General features: G+C 36.4%; 1 protein-coding gene across 4 annotated transcripts in view; it reads left to right on the top strand.

Moving 5' to 3' along the window:
- FRMD3 (FERM domain containing 3) overlaps positions 1–18,033 on the top strand; it is a 142,913-nt gene that overhangs the window by 108,275 nt on the left and 16,605 nt on the right. For all 4 annotated transcript variants that reach the window (XM_071581297.1, XM_071581295.1, XM_071581294.1 and 1 more), the window contains 6 exons: positions 7,374–7,461; positions 8,954–9,042; positions 11,134–11,197; positions 12,195–12,283; positions 15,442–15,516; positions 16,065–16,133. In XM_071581297.1, coding sequence (XP_071437398.1) covers positions 7,374–7,461; positions 8,954–9,042; positions 11,134–11,197; positions 12,195–12,283; positions 15,442–15,516; positions 16,065–16,133 — 474 coding nt within the window. The remainder of the gene's footprint in view (positions 1–7,373; positions 7,462–8,953; positions 9,043–11,133; positions 11,198–12,194; positions 12,284–15,441; positions 15,517–16,064; positions 16,134–18,033) is intronic.

Here is an 18,033-nt window from a genome sequence, read left to right as displayed (position 1 = left end):
TTGTGTTTTTTTTTTCCTTCTTTTTTGAAAGAACTCAGTGGTGGAAAATCAAGCCTTTTTTATCCTATCTGAAAACTAACACTTCATTTTTACTTATTTTTGATATGAAATATCACATTATATAATTTATATGGCAGTGTTATGTGGAAAGCCTTTAATTTATCTGAAGGTCCCATGTAAACATTAACTTTGTCAGGTGAATTATAGAGGCACATGACCTGCTCAACTTCCTGTTTCCCATGCTGACCTCATATAGGTAAATACAACTTATTTATTATTCCCAGGGATGGCCAGTATGGGCAGTCTCAAGATGTCTGAGTTCTACTCAGTTGTCTCAGTTGTCTCCACTGTGTATCAAATGCTCTGACTTCTGCAAAAGCCATGGATGAGAGAGTATCTTTTGGGAGAAGAAAAGATTTCCTCCGAGGCTGTGAAATCACTGCCATATTCTGATAATAACTATCTCAAAACCAATTTAAAATCTTAAGACGGAGTATTTTCTTGAAAACCAGAGTGGGAAAATTAACGCTTCACTTTGATCCAGGCTAAATGAGAAGTGTTGTTCAAATTTGATTTGAAAGGCATGTAGCAATTTTATCCTTTGCTGCATCATCTACATTTTAACGTCTTAGTGAGGATATAAGCACTTTTAACTTTTCTCTGCTGCTTTGACTCTTACTGTATTCCCTTCACCATACCATCAGCTACCACGTGTGCTCTGATTCTGGTGCCAGCAGGAGTACAGGATATCCTGGTCTCCACTGGCTTGGCTGTCGTGCAGGCATGGAGCTGTCAGTGGAGCCACTGGCAGGCATAATTCCAAATGTTACTATCAAGTGCAATCTGGGAGGCCGTCCTAGAAGACTTGACAACAATTGCTAGAACATGCTTCTCTGTGTGAGTGTTAATATCATTTCAGTCAACATTAAAGCAACTTCTTGCATGCTGTTGAATACATTAAAAAGTGCTAAAACTAAATTCACATTTGGCAAGTTCAGAATAACGTGAATTTTGTATTCCATTTAGGTGTTTCCTGTACTTAAAACTACATACTACCTAGTTTTATGCATTTAATGCTGGCAGCACACTTCCCTATGCTTTATATTTAGCTTCCTGTGCTACGCTAATTACAATGATATTTAACAGCCTCATAAGATATATATATATGAAGGGACTCGAATTGGAAGGACATACACTGTGCTCCGAAACTTGCAAGTCATTTTACAGGAAACAGAACCCATTTTGCTGGGGATTGAGAATCTGTTGAGGTTTACATGGAGGTGAGTGGGACATCTGGAAAGGAGCAAGACTGGGGCTACTGCAGGGATTTCTGAGTTCCAGGTCTAAGGAACCAAACTCTTTGTAGTTCCTAGGTATACAAAGTATGCTGAGGGCCTTGGAGATCTGAAGGGGCCAATGGCACGTAGTAGGAGTTTTCAGGCAGGCAGTGATGACACAGCTGCTCAGGATCTCACTTTACAGCCCCATCTGCACTGAAAGCCCTCTTCATTTCAGATTTGATAGCCCATACTGCCTCACTTACAGTCTCCCAGTGTAGGCGTTTAGATTTATCTGTCAGGCTATACACTGGCACATGTCACTGCAACTTCTCTCTGAATTAGCAATCTGATATTAAAATGCCATTGTATATGCTGTAATAGGTGAATAAGTTATTTGTGTCTATTCTGCTATGTTTTCCTGGTGTCTTCTTTCTTTCACTCCATAGTTTGTATCAGTTGTAATTTAGACAAATTAGAGATGTTTGGAATGTAGTCACCTAGTCCCTTTCCTGAAGAATTCTGTGTGCTGCTTTCCTCAAGGCTTTGTTCTTCTGAACTATACTTTTTCTGACAGAAGTGTGCTTAAAACTAATTCAAATCAAGGACTGAGTCTTGTAATTCTGGATGCACTAAGTATAAAATAGTAAGTAAGGTGTCATTTTGTTGTATTGGCGTTTGCGTGGCAGAGAGAATATTTCCAGAAGCTTTATGGTGAGAAACAGCTTTACCTGAGCAAGAATTCAATGGAAGATGCAGTTGTAGTGGTAATCTAGAGAAGACAACTTCACAGGCCAAAGAGATGTCTTTATCATCTTCCTTTGAAAAATTGAAAAGATACATTGATACATGGGATTTTTCTTTTAATAGAATTCCAAGAATTGTTCAGTAGAAAGGATAATCTATTAGAATTGAGAAAGGCAGCAATATTTTTAGTAATGCTGATAACTTTTTAGCTTTAGAAAATATTTATTTTCTGTGTGTGTGAATGTGCAGTTTTGTTTTTTTTTTTTTTAAAGAAGCCCTTTTTTATCCCTAGAAGAATGGTCATAATCATGATCTACAAATGTGGTTGTTTTTACCATGCTAGTTGTTGCCTGTCTCATGATGCGGTTTGGATTCAGGTTCTGCACACTTGGCATGCTGTTGTCTTTAGATGTCCTTTATCACCTGAAAGGACTTATTTCCTCTGCCCTCTCTCGCTTCCTTCCCTCTTCTTTATTTAAGCAAGGCTTTACAGGCTAGATGTGTCTGGACCAGAAATATTAATCTGTTATGATAAAAACAAAAACCTTACTACATTTCTCTGGATTATGGGAATAGATTCTAAATTAATAATAGGTAAATTAAAACTGCATCTGTTGTGTAAATGTATTCTGTCTTTGAATAGGCTTAAAGCTGTCTGTGTCACTGCAACAGTTTATAAAGTAAATTGGATACAAATATCTGAAAATAGACTTCAGAGATACCATCTCAGTTTGATCTCTGAAAGCACACAAGTAATTTGAAATGTTCTGGTAGAAGGAGTAATGCAAGAGGGATGTATCATTACAGCATGCATGGTGTAAAATTAAACCCATAAGCATGTAATAAACTCAGTGAAAGAGTTTGGTTATTGTTTTAGAGTGATTATTTGTGTTTTACTTGGATTCTACCTGCCTGAGAGAAAAAACAATTTTGCAGTAAAAGTTCTATTTGATATGTAAGCATTCTGCAGCTTTCTAAGTTTAGTATGTTCCAGCAACATTTTAGCAATTCATTTACTTGCTAGATGAAAAAGTTTCTTTCCATATGCAGACCCATTTAAAGGCTTTCCTTCCCTTGGTGCCAGGCCAGGCAGTTCTTGGGGAGATGCACTGCTGCCTGGGCAATGTGCTGAGCCTGGCCTTGCTATTCTGATGAACTGTGTCAGACCCTACAATCCAATTTCATTTATCAGTGTCTTCATTTAATACTTCTCTTTGAAATTATCACCACTGTTGTGCTATTGTTTCCACTACAACTATTAATCATAGCACTTTTGTTTCAATACTGTATAGTCTTCCTTAGCACCATTATCATGTATAAAATCATTAGCAAACATGCTTAATTTAAAAACATCTCCAAAATCTGCCAAAAGCTTCTGAGCTTAAAGTAGAAGCTGCCCAAGACCTCTAGCGCTATAATTATATAGTAATTGGAGTCTCAACCACATGTAAAAAAGTTAAAATTAAAAAAACGGCAAAATCTCATTCATGTGAATGGACAGCAAAAACTCATTTAAGCATATCTGTGACCAGTGTACAGTATAGCTACATGCACTGGTTCTTTATGCAGAGTTCTGAATTTATTTTAGTTTAAAAGTACAGCCAGGCCAACCCTGTTCTGCTCAGGGATGTCCTGTACAAGATCCGGGATATAACAAAGAGAATATATAATGGATGAACATCCAACCTGAAATTGTCACTGTGGTATCTCCTCCCACTGCACTGAAATACATTCACAGTTGGAGGGCAGGGCAAAGAGTCGTTGATGGAAATTGAATCTATGTTATTTAAAGCATTATGGTTGGTTTCCCTGTTTTCATAGGGGTGAATATGTAATGTTTCTAGAGGCTAGATCATTATGTACGTATTTACTTATTCTTTCAATGAATTACATTGAAACCCCTTACAAACTATAAATGCCCAGAAATTAAACATACATGGGATGTACTCTACTAGTATTGCTGTTGTATTCTGCAGCAAGTACCTTTGCTTGACATAGAGATGAGGCAAATGGGTGGACAATAATTATTATTATTAATATGTTAAAAGTAGTACCTCACAGCACTTTATGAATCAGTAAGAGAATCAGAGAAGACAAATGAAGTGACTTCAATGATGTCATTCAGGAAGCAGGAAACTTGAGAATAGCATTGAAAATGCTTTTTCTTTGCTGTTATTGCTACATGGTCTTCCTTGTTAAAAGGATTTAACACTCAATCCTTTGTTATCTGATCCTTAACTTTCACTGAGTTTCAAGACTTCAGTATCCAACAGATACATACTTCAAAATAAAGGTATGAAGGGGAAAAAATTCTGGAGTGAATTAGTATTGGCAGTGAATAAAACAAGTAGACCATTTCTGTGACACACCCTGTAAGTATTCCCTGTTGAGCTTCTTCACCTTTGAAATGCTTCAGAGTTGGGGACCCTCTGAGGAATAAACAGAGCTTTTACATCCTCTAATTCATACTTCTCATGGGGCTAAATTTAAAAGCAGAATATGTTGCAGACTTCTCACAGTTCTATTTGTTTCATTCAGTTTTATTAGGAACTTTCAGATTGATTGATTCCTGGATTGAATCATTATTTTTTATACAATAACTGTGGCGCTCTAATTTCACAAGTAATCCACTTTTTAATGTTTGTATGGTATACAGAAACTTTTCTCAGTAATGGTTTCTTCTACTGGTCTTTTTAAAAACCTTTGCCATGCTGCAGCCAGGTACTGTAGTAGCTGCATCATATAGAAAGGTAATATACATTCCACTTAATCCTGACTATATACTGAAAAATAAGGTCAAGAGGAGTAAATCCATGAACAGAGAGACATGACTTTCCTGAAAGTTGAGTCACAAAACAGCAAAGATGCATTGTCTAAATATTTCCTGGTTTTCCACTGTAAGAGGCAATAGTTGGATCACATAAATGAGAAAACTCTGTAAGTTCTTCTGTAAGGGTGTTTGTTGCATGTACAAAGCTTAAAGGCTTTTTATCAAAGCAAATCAAAGGTATATCTAATGCTAGGTCAATGTTTGATTAAAAATGTTGACTTTGCTGATACAATTTGCTACAGTTATATTTTTATTTAGTAAGAAAAATTTAATTACTAAGTTACAGATGAAAAGCACATTATCAAGGCTTAAATATTAATCCTTTGATAAGAGATGAATGAGGATTTTTTCATTTGATTTTGTCCTTGACTCTTGTGCTTTGTGATGTTCTTTTAAGGCTTTGCAATGAAGCCATTTGATTAGCCTGTAATCTGATGAGATCAAATTTGCCCATGTCTTCTACTTTTTTTTTTTTGGTTTGATAAGTGCCATAGCTTGTTCCACTTGATGTGCACAAAAACCAGAATAGTTTCAGAAGCTATAGATGAGGAGAGCCCACTAATTTTTATTTCTAGTGTCTCTTTTTGATGGTAACAGCAGGTTAATATTTTTCCCTCTTTTGAACATGCCAAACCCCCAAATCACATTGTTTCTAATTACTTGTCACTTTTAGTGCCTTCAAACCAGAAGACTGACTACTTTGTTTTATACTAGCAGAGGTCAGTGAATTAAAAGATGCATTTTATATTCTTCTATTTTTATAAGGCCCAGTATCCAGAAAGCAATCAAACCATGTATTTGTTTGGCTTTTCACTATGCAGCACAAGTTATTTAGGTCTAACTAGTTAATTACTTCTCTCATGTGCAGTTGCCTGGTACAGGAAACAAACTTGTGGCATTTTTAAGGGTAATCTATGGTCTTAGAATTGTGATGAAACATAAATTTGTTATTTATTAATATTTAAAATGGAGAAAAATTTTAGTAGAGCCACCAGCAAGTTGAGTGGAAAAAATAGGCATTTTCATTTTGCTTGCTCCTTTCATGCTGCTTTTCCATTAAGTATTTAGCTATGTAAATACCCATTTGTGATTTTTTATGTTTCATTTGATACATATTTTTCTCCACTGGAAAGAGGTCAGAAAGAGACCAAAAAAGAAAGCAGAAAGAAGGCCACTTCTCTAATATCTCGGATAGGGGTGAGGGAGTGGTTGGTTTGTTTTTTGTTTAAATGCAAAATATCCACAGAAATGGTCTGAAATAAAATGAAGGTTGTGTAATATTGAGAGAGGTCCAAAATAAATCTAGAAGAAGCCCAAGCAGTCATGGCATTAACTGGGAGATGATGAATGGTTAAAATGAGCAATAGTTAAAACTTTGTATCAGGAAAGGTTATTGATAATTACATTGCCACAGCGCATCATCTTCCTAGGTTCAAAAGAAGGTTTGATATCCACAAGGATGCTAGATGTTGCCTTAATTGTCAAACTGAATTTTGGGCCAGATACTAAATATCATGTGTCAATGCTTATTGGTTTCTAGCTACTGGGGGATAACAGACTTACAGGGAAATTATGCTATAACAGTACACAGTGCAGTTTTAAAGGTCAATACCCATGTGCCATTGATCACAATGTGAGGCTGGACTCCAAAATGCAGGTGTTAAATGAAGTATGACTATTGCTATGTTCCTTGAAAATGTGTTTATGACTTTTTTTTTCTTTTTTTATACTTTGCATGAGATTTATGAGGCTTGGCTTTCTAAAGGCTTTTTGGCAGTGTTCATTGTCATAAAACCATTTTATGTCTCAGAATCATGTAGTCTAGTCATGCAGATACACAAATGAAATAATACTTGAAACAGTTCACTTTCAAACAGGCATTGTAAGTCTGTGGTAGAGCTTCCTGTAAAGGCAGGAGTTAGCAAAAATCAAATAATAAAACTTACTCTAGTTCTCAAGTCTTGTGTGTCGTGTTACAGGCTTTAGTGTATATTCATTGTTGATTATAGCCCCCTAAAAATAGGGGTGTATAAATGGAAATGCTGACAGATTCTGAACTATAATGTTGGTAACAGGCACTGCTATAGTTAGGCACATATCTGAGTAGACAGTGTAATATGATCGCTGTGTGATTTGTGCTGGAAGGGATGTTCATTAATCTGCACAATCCTTTTAAATTAATTGGGGAGCAAGAGAAAAAAGATCACATTCAGGATGATGTGTGTGTATATCAAAAGACAAGAAATTCTTGCAGGATATTGGATAATTCTGGTAATTGTTGTTATCTCAGGATTGAGAAGAAACATCAGGATTTACCTGAAAACATCAGGCTCTGTACAGTTCAGCAGAAGAAATCATGTGAAAAGTTTTATATCTTTTTATTATAAACAAAACTTGGTTGAGATAGTTTGAACATCAGTAAGAATTTTCCTCTGATTTTAGGAATTTAAACTCTGCAGTCAAAAAGTCTTTTTCTCTTATTTTTTGCTGTCAAAATGCTGTTTCTATTGTAATTTCAGAGGTCAAAGCCCAGCAATTGCTGAATTTAACTTGCTCCTGAAAGCATATTCTTTGGAAACTTACGGTGTTGATCCTCATCCATGCAAGGTAAAAGTCTTTTTATTAACATTCAGTAAGATGATATTTTTACTAACATTTAGTTAAAAACCATTAATGGAGTTGATTTTGCTCTGGTTTTTATCCAGGCACAAATAGTGAGTAATTTATAAGAGAATCTGCCCTGGAACTATATATTGTACTTAAGCCTTGGAAGAACACTGACTGCTTGACATTGCTGCATCAATCAAAGGAAAGGTCCCTCCAGAGGAAGTAGAACATCATGGGAGAATCTAGTGGAGTGTCCTGACATAGGCTTTGATTACACTTTGTCATTTCTTTGCATTTAATGCAAAGATTTCTCTTAAGCACTTCAGGTGTGAAATTCTTTTTTGTTTGCCAAGATTTTCAGGATCCAGCCTTATTCTGTCCAGAAGATGCAACAAATTGATAGTCCTTGGCAGATCAGTTTTTCAAACACCATCAAAATATGAAAATCTTAAGAAGAACAACAAAGCAAATGTACAGAGGGGAGAATGTACTTCCTGTTCCCACTCCCCACTTTGCTCTTTTGTGATCCTCTATAAGAAGGTGATTTTAATTAGCAGTTATGATTATCACTTATATCTGCATTTTTAATTGAGTGTATCTGCATAATCTGCAGTGTTTATTTTTCGTATTACTTGCTTTGTGTTTCAACTGCTGCTTTTGCTTTGACTTCTATCTCATCTGCTGGAAGAGCAGTATTATTCAGTTAGCTGTTCTAGTGGTGAGCACCCTTCAGCAGTCATCTCTAATGTAAAGCTGCATAAGATTTCATATATGCCTTGTCAGGAATGGTGCTTCTGTGTGAAAGACAGGGGCTGGTTCAGAGCTCAGTGAAGTCAGTGTCATAGTAAACTTTAGTTTTGAAACTATACTGGATGTTTTCAAAGGGCATTGTGGGGATCGCCCTTTCTTAAAGTAAGGTAATTTAGCAGTGGTCGAGGAGGCAGAGATGACTCAGGCAACAGATCAGAAAGCTTCCACCGAGGATAAAAGGATTTTATTCTTAGTTACAACTTTACTTTTATCTACTTTCTCCCACACCATTTCATCCCACAATTGGTCAGTCAGCTGAGCCAAACATACATGGAAGAATTCTACTGGTTGAAAGGTCTCCTGCATTCTGCAGGTGGTTTCTTCCCCTTTAGGGGGAGCACTGCAAACTGCCTTCATTCAAGAATACACTCTGACCTGCTCCACAGAAGTGTATTTTTGGCAAAATTAGTAACTATACCTAAGGAGTTGCTTTTGTCATCAGCTGCAAGTAAATGGAAACAAAATACAAGATGCTGTTTCTCACTTGAATGCCTAGAAATAAATGAGGTCTGTATTGCCAAGAGCAGTCCTTTTTCTTTAGAAATGCACATTTTGAAAGCAAAATTTATTTTGAAAAGGAAAACAAAACAGAGGCATTCTCAAGTGGAATAACAATTTATGTTATTAATAAGAAATACCTCACTAGATGAAGAGAAAATTCTGTTTCTTTTTCTCTTTCAAGGACTCATTTGGTAAAACTACATTTCTAGGATTCACAGGTGCAGGATTTGTCGTTTTCCAGGGGAATAAAAGAATTCATTTATTAAAATGGTAAGCATATGAAGTAAGTGTATCTAAGTGTGTCTTCTCTTATTCCTACTATGTTCACCCTCATTTGTTGTCTTCAAGGTCAACCATGTGAATATTCCTTCTTTTGTCTCATCATTTTTGTGTTTTAAAGGATTTTAGATAATAATAATTATAATAACAACAACAACTTTGGCCTCGTTCATCCTCCAGTGAAAATTATTCCACAGGGTGCATTAGTCAAAATAATGCATGAATGCTAAAATTGAGTAGGTTCGTTTTTTGGCTGTGCTGTCAATCACCGGTGAGGCTTGTTGAAAGAGATGTCTGGAATAGTTTACAAGAGGTCACCTTAATCTTTATTTGACTCTTCTAAAAATATTGCTATTTCCTCTTTTACTTAACCTCAATTTCAAAACTATAAAAGAACTTTTGTGCTCCTATAAAACATTTGACTTAATTGATTAGGATCAGCCAGCCACATTTCAGGGAGAGGTAAAACTGAGCTCCTACAGGTGATATGAACAGTCATGCTTAGATGCTGATAAATCTCTTTTTAGCCTTGCTGCTACACAGATGCCAACAGCAGTTGCTTAGGTATGGCTGTTCCATCTCAGAGCTTTCATCCTGTCATCTGGTACCAAGATGAGCAGAAGGTGAAAACATGGTGAGGTGGTTTTTAAGGTACAGCTGGGCTCTTTGCTGCATACCTGTAGAAACCTCCCTGATAGTTGAATAATCTGAAATCGTAAGAAATATAAAGTCAGTGTAGTTCTGTGTATATAATTCAGTGTCCTGTGGAGCTCTGGATAGGTACCTGTCAAATGCCATTCATTTGTGATCCTGGATTTATGGTGTAGTTTCCCTAAGGTTAATTACAGGTAGCCCTGGACACAGTACTTCAGTGGTTTGTGCTTTTGGAATAAGGATGATATAACTGTAATGCCAGTCTGTGGTGCACAGGGGAGAAAATAGCACTTACCAAGCATTTGTCCACCACACTGTGGGAAATTTATTTCACAGCACTTAGTTTTTCAGGTTAGTTAAGGATGACATGTCCTTTTGGTGATCTAGATGTATCTCTTCAATTCACTGACATGTGAACCAGATACAAATTGAAATAGTGATAGAGGAAAAGCCTCAGTGTTAAACTAGTTTGGAAGGCTGATTTGGTGAGATTTATCTGAACATCATGTACTGCTCCTTTTGTTTCAGAGGCCTAGAAGTGAGGGCTAGTAGCTTTAACTAGTGTTTGCTTAAGTTTGCATCACACTGTAAAAATTCAAATTCATATTGAGATTTTCTTTTCAATGCAAATGGTTTATCAGCTGGCATGATTTTTGTTATTGTTTGTGTTAAAGCAAAACACTTGCTATAATGTTTCACGGATAGCATTGTCCTTGCCTACAGAATTATTCCCATTTCAAACATCTGACATCCAAAACCTTTAGAGAAGTTTATGAAAAAAATCCTAGTCTCTCCCATTTTAGCTCTGGTAATGATGAAATTTCAAGCACAATTTAAGCACAGTCATTGCATTGCCTTTTTATGGTGCACTGCTCTTCCATATGTAGATTGTGCCTTCAACGTAGGTTAAATTAAATTTTGATGTAGGTTTGCAACCCATAAGGCCCCTGTAATAAGTTCTGTCAAACATTTTCTTTTTCTTCCTGTTGTGTTCTGTAGGGAGTAGTCAGTTACTAAGATGTGTGATATGAAACTTCAGATAATTAAGGATAGAGAAAAGAGTATTATTTTTCCCTCAATTTAGTTACAATGAAGAGTTTAAGATTTTAAGAGGACTTTCAAACTGTGTCATAAATAAAGTATAAACACAAGTTTCTGCTTACCTTTAATTTCCTCTTCACTTTCTAGGAGCCAAATTTAATTCTTTGGAGGTGCATAGGGAGGTAAAAGAAATACTTTGGGCTTATGTTGTCTAAAGAAAATTAGAATATTAAATACTTTTATGCTAAAGGTTGTAAGACTCCTGTGGAGGCCCTTTGTCATTTGACAACCTGCTTGACTTTGGCAATCAGGGAAACTTACATGCAAGTTGTGTTTGTTATTTGTAGATCTATTTTCCTTGCTCTTAATTTTTTTTTCTCTTTCTAGGTGTGATGTCTATAAACTGAAATTTGAAGGGAAGATTTTTTATGTGTTTGGAGCTCAGAAAGAGGTTAGGTTTAATATTTTTAGAGAACTTCTGTGTTTAAGATCCACTAAGACATAACAAAAAAATTTAACTAACCAGCTTCTGAAAAATCAGTAATTGTACTTCATGTTGTAACTAAAATATAGAATATGAGTGAATGTGAACATTGCTGTTGTTGAAGAAGTATCTAATTTGCAGAGTTGAGACATTTCTTACTTAACATTCATGCTGTGCTGTGTTGATTGTTCATGGTTTTGGTCATCTTAGGAGCCAAGTTTTAATTGTTTTTAAAGTGCTAAATCTGTACTCAGCCACTTTGAAGTGTAGAAGATGTTTCCATATGATGCAAATTCAAGTGAACATTGATATGTGAATCAGTGTGAGGTATTTTTGGAGAACCACAATCATGTCCTCAAATCTTGGTCAGCTGAGTACATTATAGTCTGCCCCAGGTAGTTAGGAGTCCTGTCATTGGACTCTTGTTGTTGAAAGCACAGAGATTTTTGCCTACAGCATGCTGTAATCTGTTCTTTCCCTACATCAGAGGTAAAGATTAAGTTTAAGATTAAGGTTTTGAATGCAGGTAAGGAAAGAAAATGAAGGAAAGAAATAATGTCAGAGGTATCAGGGACTGTTTGTGTGCTTACAAGGAGATTTTCATGGTAGGACATCAAGTGGTAGGGAATAGGGAGAGGTGGATAGTAAGTAGTGCAACAACTCTGCAATGTAGATTATTGAACACAGAGACTTTCCTCCTTTGATTTTGACCTGAGTACAGTTATTCTGCAAGCCACTTGTATGTATGATCTTCCATACCCCCTTCAAGCATCTTTTATTTCTCAAAAAATTGCCTGGGCTGTTTCAGAGCTGTACATCTCAGGGTGAACCAGTTTGAACTATGCAGGAAAACCTGGTCTTCAGTGTGTGTGGTTAATGGTAATGCTGTCAGGTACAGCTACTTCAATCTTTAAGAATTCAGCATTTTCACTACTTTCATTTGCTGTCTTTTCCTTGCACTTAGAAAAAAGCTATGCTGTCATTCCATACCTCTACACCAGCAGCTTGCAAACATCTGTGGAAATGTGGGGTGGAAAACCAGGCTTTTTACAAGTATGTAAACCTGAAGTCATTATCTATACTAAAAGTAAAAAAGTGCATCTGAGTAGAAGATTGTTCAATGTGAAATGTTCCATTTCATGAAGGGAATGTAAAATGTGAACAGAAAATGTGCAAGTTAATGAGGAATGTTATTTCATTTCAAGTCATTATTCAAAATGTTTTAACATCTAAATGAGTCAGGAGGATTTGGGTGGTAAGTATACTTTCTCCAGCACACCTTGGATGGACTCAGTACTGCACGTTGTTGCACCTTTGTTGATTATCTTGAGAATGGAGAAAGCAACCGGTTATGCTTCATTCTCTGAGGTCTACTACCAATAATTGTTCTTACATTTGAAATCCAATGTTTAGTAAGAGTTGCTTGAAAAATAAACAATTCTCTGCTATGATTTTAAAAAGACCCCATGTGTTTAGATACGTTTTGAAAGATACCAGCAATCTTCTTAAACAAAAAAAAGTGTGTAAATTGACAAGAAAAAGAGAATATCTACCTCCCTATTCCTTAAAAGAAAACCTGATAAAAATTCCTCATTAAAAAGCTCTTATACATTCTTTCTCCCCTCCATTGACTTTGTTAAATCTGTTTATTGCTGCTTCTCTTTAGGCATGTATCTTTTTTTCTTGCTGGTTAGTTTCTCCTTACAGACTCCTGCATATTTTATAAAAAATACTCTTTCTGTGTTGGCACATAGCAACACCAGGGGCTCTTGTAAGGGTAAATAATAACTAAATAGGAGGAGTGTGTCTTCCTATCTGGATGATAGTGCGTTAAGTTGGAGAAGATTCTGTCCATCTTTTGTTTCAACAAGAAGTATGAGCTGCCACAACACACTTGTTAATTCTCTATGTTAATATCTGCTGTGTTTGAGACTAAATCAAGTCTAAATAGAGTCTATATGGAAGACTAATATAAAGTTTATCAGGAACTGTTTTCCATTGCAAATAGACAAGTAGGAAAATAGTGATTGGTCTTCGAGTGGTTTTATTTTACTTTATTACAAATAAATAGGGAAGAAAAAACAATTCCCACCCCAAGGAGAGAAATTAGTGCTCAAGGTAAAGATTTCTGAGGGAGACTCATAGGAATATCATCTATCTGCTCCTGTTGTTAAATGCTCATAATATTAACTGTTTGGATTTTGGTCACAAATACATGGCTGTAGGAAGTTTGATCTTGACTAGGTGCCAGATGCCTACCCAGCTGCTCTCTCACTCCTCCTCCTCAACAGATTAAGGGGAGAAAATAAGATAAAATAAACTCATAGGTTAGGATAAAGACAGAAAGATTGCTTACCATTTACTGTCACAGCCTTGACTCGGGTAAGTTTAATTTATTTGTTTCTTGCCTTCTCACTCTATTTCAAATTGTCAGTGAAGACAAAACAAAAAACACTCCTTGCCTGTTTCTTTCCAAGCTCAACTTTACTCCTTCATTTCTGACTCCTCTATGTCCTCCATGCCATGAGCAGCTTAGGGAGATGGGAATGGGAGTTGCAGTTTCTCTCTGCTGTTCCTTCCTTCTCACACTTTTCCCCAGCTCCAGTCTCCTTCCTGAACTGCTCAAGCATGGGTCCTTCCCATGGGCTTGCAGTCTTTCAGAACAAACCTGCGGCATCATGTGCTCCTCTTCATGGGCCACAACTCCTGTCAGGAGCCAGCGCTGTGTGGGTTCTCCACAAGCTGCAGCTTTTCCTCAGAGCATGTGAACCTGCTGTAATACAGGGTCCTCCACAGTCGGCAGTGTGGATATCTGCTCTGTAATGGACTGCATTGGACAGCCTACTTTGCCATGGTTTTCTACATTGGCTTCAGGGTAGACACTACTTCAACACCTGGAGCACCTTCTCCCTCTCATTCTTCTCTGACGTTGGTGTGTGCAGGACTGCTTCTCTCATCTGTTTTTCTACTTTCCAAATGTTTTTAGGGAGTGGAGTTATTTCTTTAGCACCATTGCTTAAAATTATGCTCACCTGTTTATATTTTGGTGGGTCTTTCAAAAGGACATCTTTAATAAAATGAGGATCGGTAATAATATTAAATGGAGAGGAACCTGGAGTACAAACTGGAAAATAATAACTGGAGTAATAGTGAATGGAGTACAGAAAAATACCAGCAATCCTCCAAACATGAAACTGAAGCTAAAACAGTCTATAAATAAAGGCTCAATGTAGTGGTTTTGAAATTACAAGAGTTTTCACACATTTCAGAGAAATACAGTCGTGCATTATGGACTATTAGTTATGTAACAGCATTAGATAAATCCAATTTTTTATGTTCTGTATGACACTAACAAGGTGTTCTGATAAGATTAGAGCAGACATAGTGAGAATTATAATGACACTTGGTCCTAATTAAATTTGGTCCTCTCACCAGCTTAGAAGAGTTTGAAACTTGGAATTTAAGATAAGGTCATGATTGCATGACATATTTTGAAAAACAGAGCTTTTGTCCATCTTGATCCAGGTCCAAGGTTCACTGCTGTGAATATGTTCCAATAGATATAAATCATAGAAGATTGTTTACTAGGATCTGGGAATGAGACACTCAGTACAAAATCAGTTTGCCATTTTTCAGGCAGAGAATATCAAGGAAATGGCCTTCTTGAGGTATTCTTCCATGATCTTTGTAATGAAAGGTTATTGTGTACTTAGTGATTGGAGAGAAGCAGAAGGATATGATCTAGGCTACTAAGAAGCTGGCTGAACAGAGACATTGGTAATGCAAGTACTTTGGGAGAAGAGTAGTTGTCACTAATATTTCTTTGTTTTCCTAGCAGGAGAGCAGAAGTAGTCATATTTTCCCACAAACAAGGCAGTGTTACAACACATGACTTAGGGTTTTTTGGTGTGCCACAGTCTTTCTTCCTGGGAATAAAAATCCAGAGAGATGCAGAAAGTGTCTGCATTTAATTTTCTTATTTTCCTGGCCAGGTAATGCCTGTTTTGGTGTTCAGTCATTCTGTGCCATCTGAATTCCTTTGTGTGTGCTTCAATATTCTGGTTTTCATTAAGGCCTTAAAAAAAGGTTGGAAAGGTCAATTTTTGAATATTACTTTATGGTATAAAAATAACAAAGCTTGTAGTTTGCCTTGTTCATTATTACGTATCATGCCCATGAAAATCTGATAACCTCTGCTCTTTTTCTTCAAGGTATGCAAAATCGAGTCAGATCAAGACGATGTCCAGCAGCAAGATGTTTTTTAAAGGCAGTAGATTTCGATATAGGTGAGTGTTTGCTGTTTCTTGTTTATGGTAAATCACTTCAGAAAGTAAGAAAATATCAGTAATTGCTAATGGCAACTTAAGGGATTTTTCTGCTGGAAAGTCTGTTCCAACCTAGTTGAGGTTAGAGTTTGAGATTTTCTGTTGTCTCTTTAATGTCACTTATAAAATCAATAGGAGCCTTCACATGGACATCTAGACAAGAGTTTCACCAGCAGACAACTCCACTTTAGGTACAGCTTCTGTAATAACAAGGATGGCCAGTGCAGAGATTGTATGCCCACTGCAATTGAGCAGCTGTGAAACAGGGGTGCATTAAAGAGATGGTATGCAGTCTCACTCTTAGTGTTCCACTATAAAAGGTTGCTTTTTCTTCAGTAGCTCTGGAGCACAGTTTTATTCTGAGACCTTATATATCCACTTTTTAAGAATTTTTTTTGCCCTTTCTCTTTAATTTTTGGAATGTAACGTCATTGTTTGTATATTAGTAGTTCTTGGCATATATCTTAGTATTTTATTTATGGGAATATTTATATCATGTTTTAATGCAGTGGAAAAGTAGCCAAAGAAGTTGTGGAGGCAAGCTCTAAAATCCAAAGGGAACCTCCTGAAGTTCACAGGTATGTTGGACTAAAGAGGATTTTTCTCTACAGAGAAATTCTCTTTCCTTTGTGTATGTATGGCTCGGCTTCATGAGCGACGATTTGGGCAGAGCTCTCCCCATGTGGGTGTGCCCTTTGAGCCTGCGCAGTGGATTTTAGGTGAGGCACAGTGTGCGCAGAACTGGTCCCACCCTTTAACTCCTAAGATTCATCTGCCACGGCCAAGCAAGCTTGGACAGTGACAGTGAAGTCCTCAGGACTAGAACCTGCAACCCCCGGTATTCCCGGGAGGTCTACCATCCAAGTACTAGCTGGGGCTGACCCTGCTGAGCTTCTGAGATCTGACAGGACTGGACATCAGGGTGGCATTTAACTGCCTTCTTTCCTTTGTTGTCAGGTATAATGGTCATCATTCTGAGCTTCCACAATGGTGCATGCAAGCCTTGGGAAATATGTGTTGCCAGCATTACACAATTCTGACAATAGTGTATTGTCTCTTACACAAGCTGGGTTTGGTCAATGAGTCAGATAGGTGGCTTAAATTATTTTTTGTGTTATGCCATAAACTGTTATTACATGATCCTGGCAGAAAAGTATATTTTCATCTCATTCCTAGTTCTTGTTTGGTTTTGAAAGGTTCTGTTTTGTATGTGTTTACAAGTATACTTGTTAATTTTTCCATAATGCAGTCAGATTACAAAGCATGAAGTTCATTCAGGAGAGAGAAAGAAATATCAGAGAATCCTTTTCTTCAGAGAAAAATTTGGCTTATAAGAAATAAGTAGCTAGACTTTGCAAGCAAACTAATGCTTTCAGGTCATTATCACGCATTGTAGTGGTGGTGAAAATTGCTAAAAACTTGATTAAAGTACTTCAGAAAAGAAAGGGACAGCTACTTAAAATACTTTTTAAAAAAGATTACTTAACTTTCTGAACATTCTATGGGCATATCCCTATTTTTATTGGGATTTTTTTTCAGGGGTGTGTGTGTGTGTGTGTGTGTGTTTGGTTTATTTTCAATTGAAGATCACTATTCTGTCTATATTTGAGATAAAATTCTCTTTACAAAAGGGTAGGAATATATTTGTAGTAAATGTTTAAAATGTGTTGTCCAGCTCTAGCATGTAATTGATAGTAAAGCCATGCAGGGATGCTTTTGAGTATGCTTTTCCAGATTACATTTTAAAATGGGCTAAGTGAAGGTCTATAATGTGTTAAATGAGCAGAGAGAAGGCAGAATATAGATGTATAATTGAGGCAGAATAAAATACTTGGGCACACAAATGTGTGTTGAATGAGAATAGTTCACATAAGGAAATGTTGCCTACTTTCAGTGGGGTTTCTTTTTTCTAAGGTAAGAAAAGATTTTCACATAAAATTATTTTTATCTTGTACTTTACTTTTTCTTTCTTTCAGTATTTAAAGTTATTTTAAATACTTGTTTAAAACTTAGTGTACCGAAAGAAATTAATTAGAAGAAAAATAAGATTATGATGCGACATCATATGGATTTAATAGCAAAGTATATTTTTTATGATTAACCTTAAAATGCTTGCATTTAAAATATTATGGAAGATTCAAATTGAGTTTCTTAAGAGGACTAAGGAAAAGTGTAATGATTTCAGATGTTTTTATGGTTGAAGTTGTAAGATCGGATACAGAGGTATGTGGTCCTTCTAATAGCACAAGTAGATAAAAAGTATAGAAAATTTTTGGCTGAAGAAAAAGGGAGATTTTAGAAACAAGTTACTCTGTGAAAGAGGATTTGAGTATCGGAAATGGTAGCTTTACAGATACAAAACATTTAGGGAAAATTATTTTACTGAAGGTAAATACATATATAAATATATGTGAAGTTTTCTCTTCTTGTGCTCCCACCCTCCAAGTCAATTCAGTTGTACCATGTCTGCATTGAGAA

Source organism: Pithys albifrons, chromosome Z (assembly GCF_047495875.1).
Source record: "Pithys albifrons albifrons isolate INPA30051 chromosome Z, PitAlb_v1, whole genome shotgun sequence".
NCBI classification, from domain to species: Eukaryota; Metazoa; Chordata; class Aves; order Passeriformes; family Thamnophilidae; genus Pithys; species Pithys albifrons.
The sequence above is the reverse complement of the archived record's forward strand: the minus strand, read 5'-3'. Positions and strand labels throughout refer to the sequence as shown.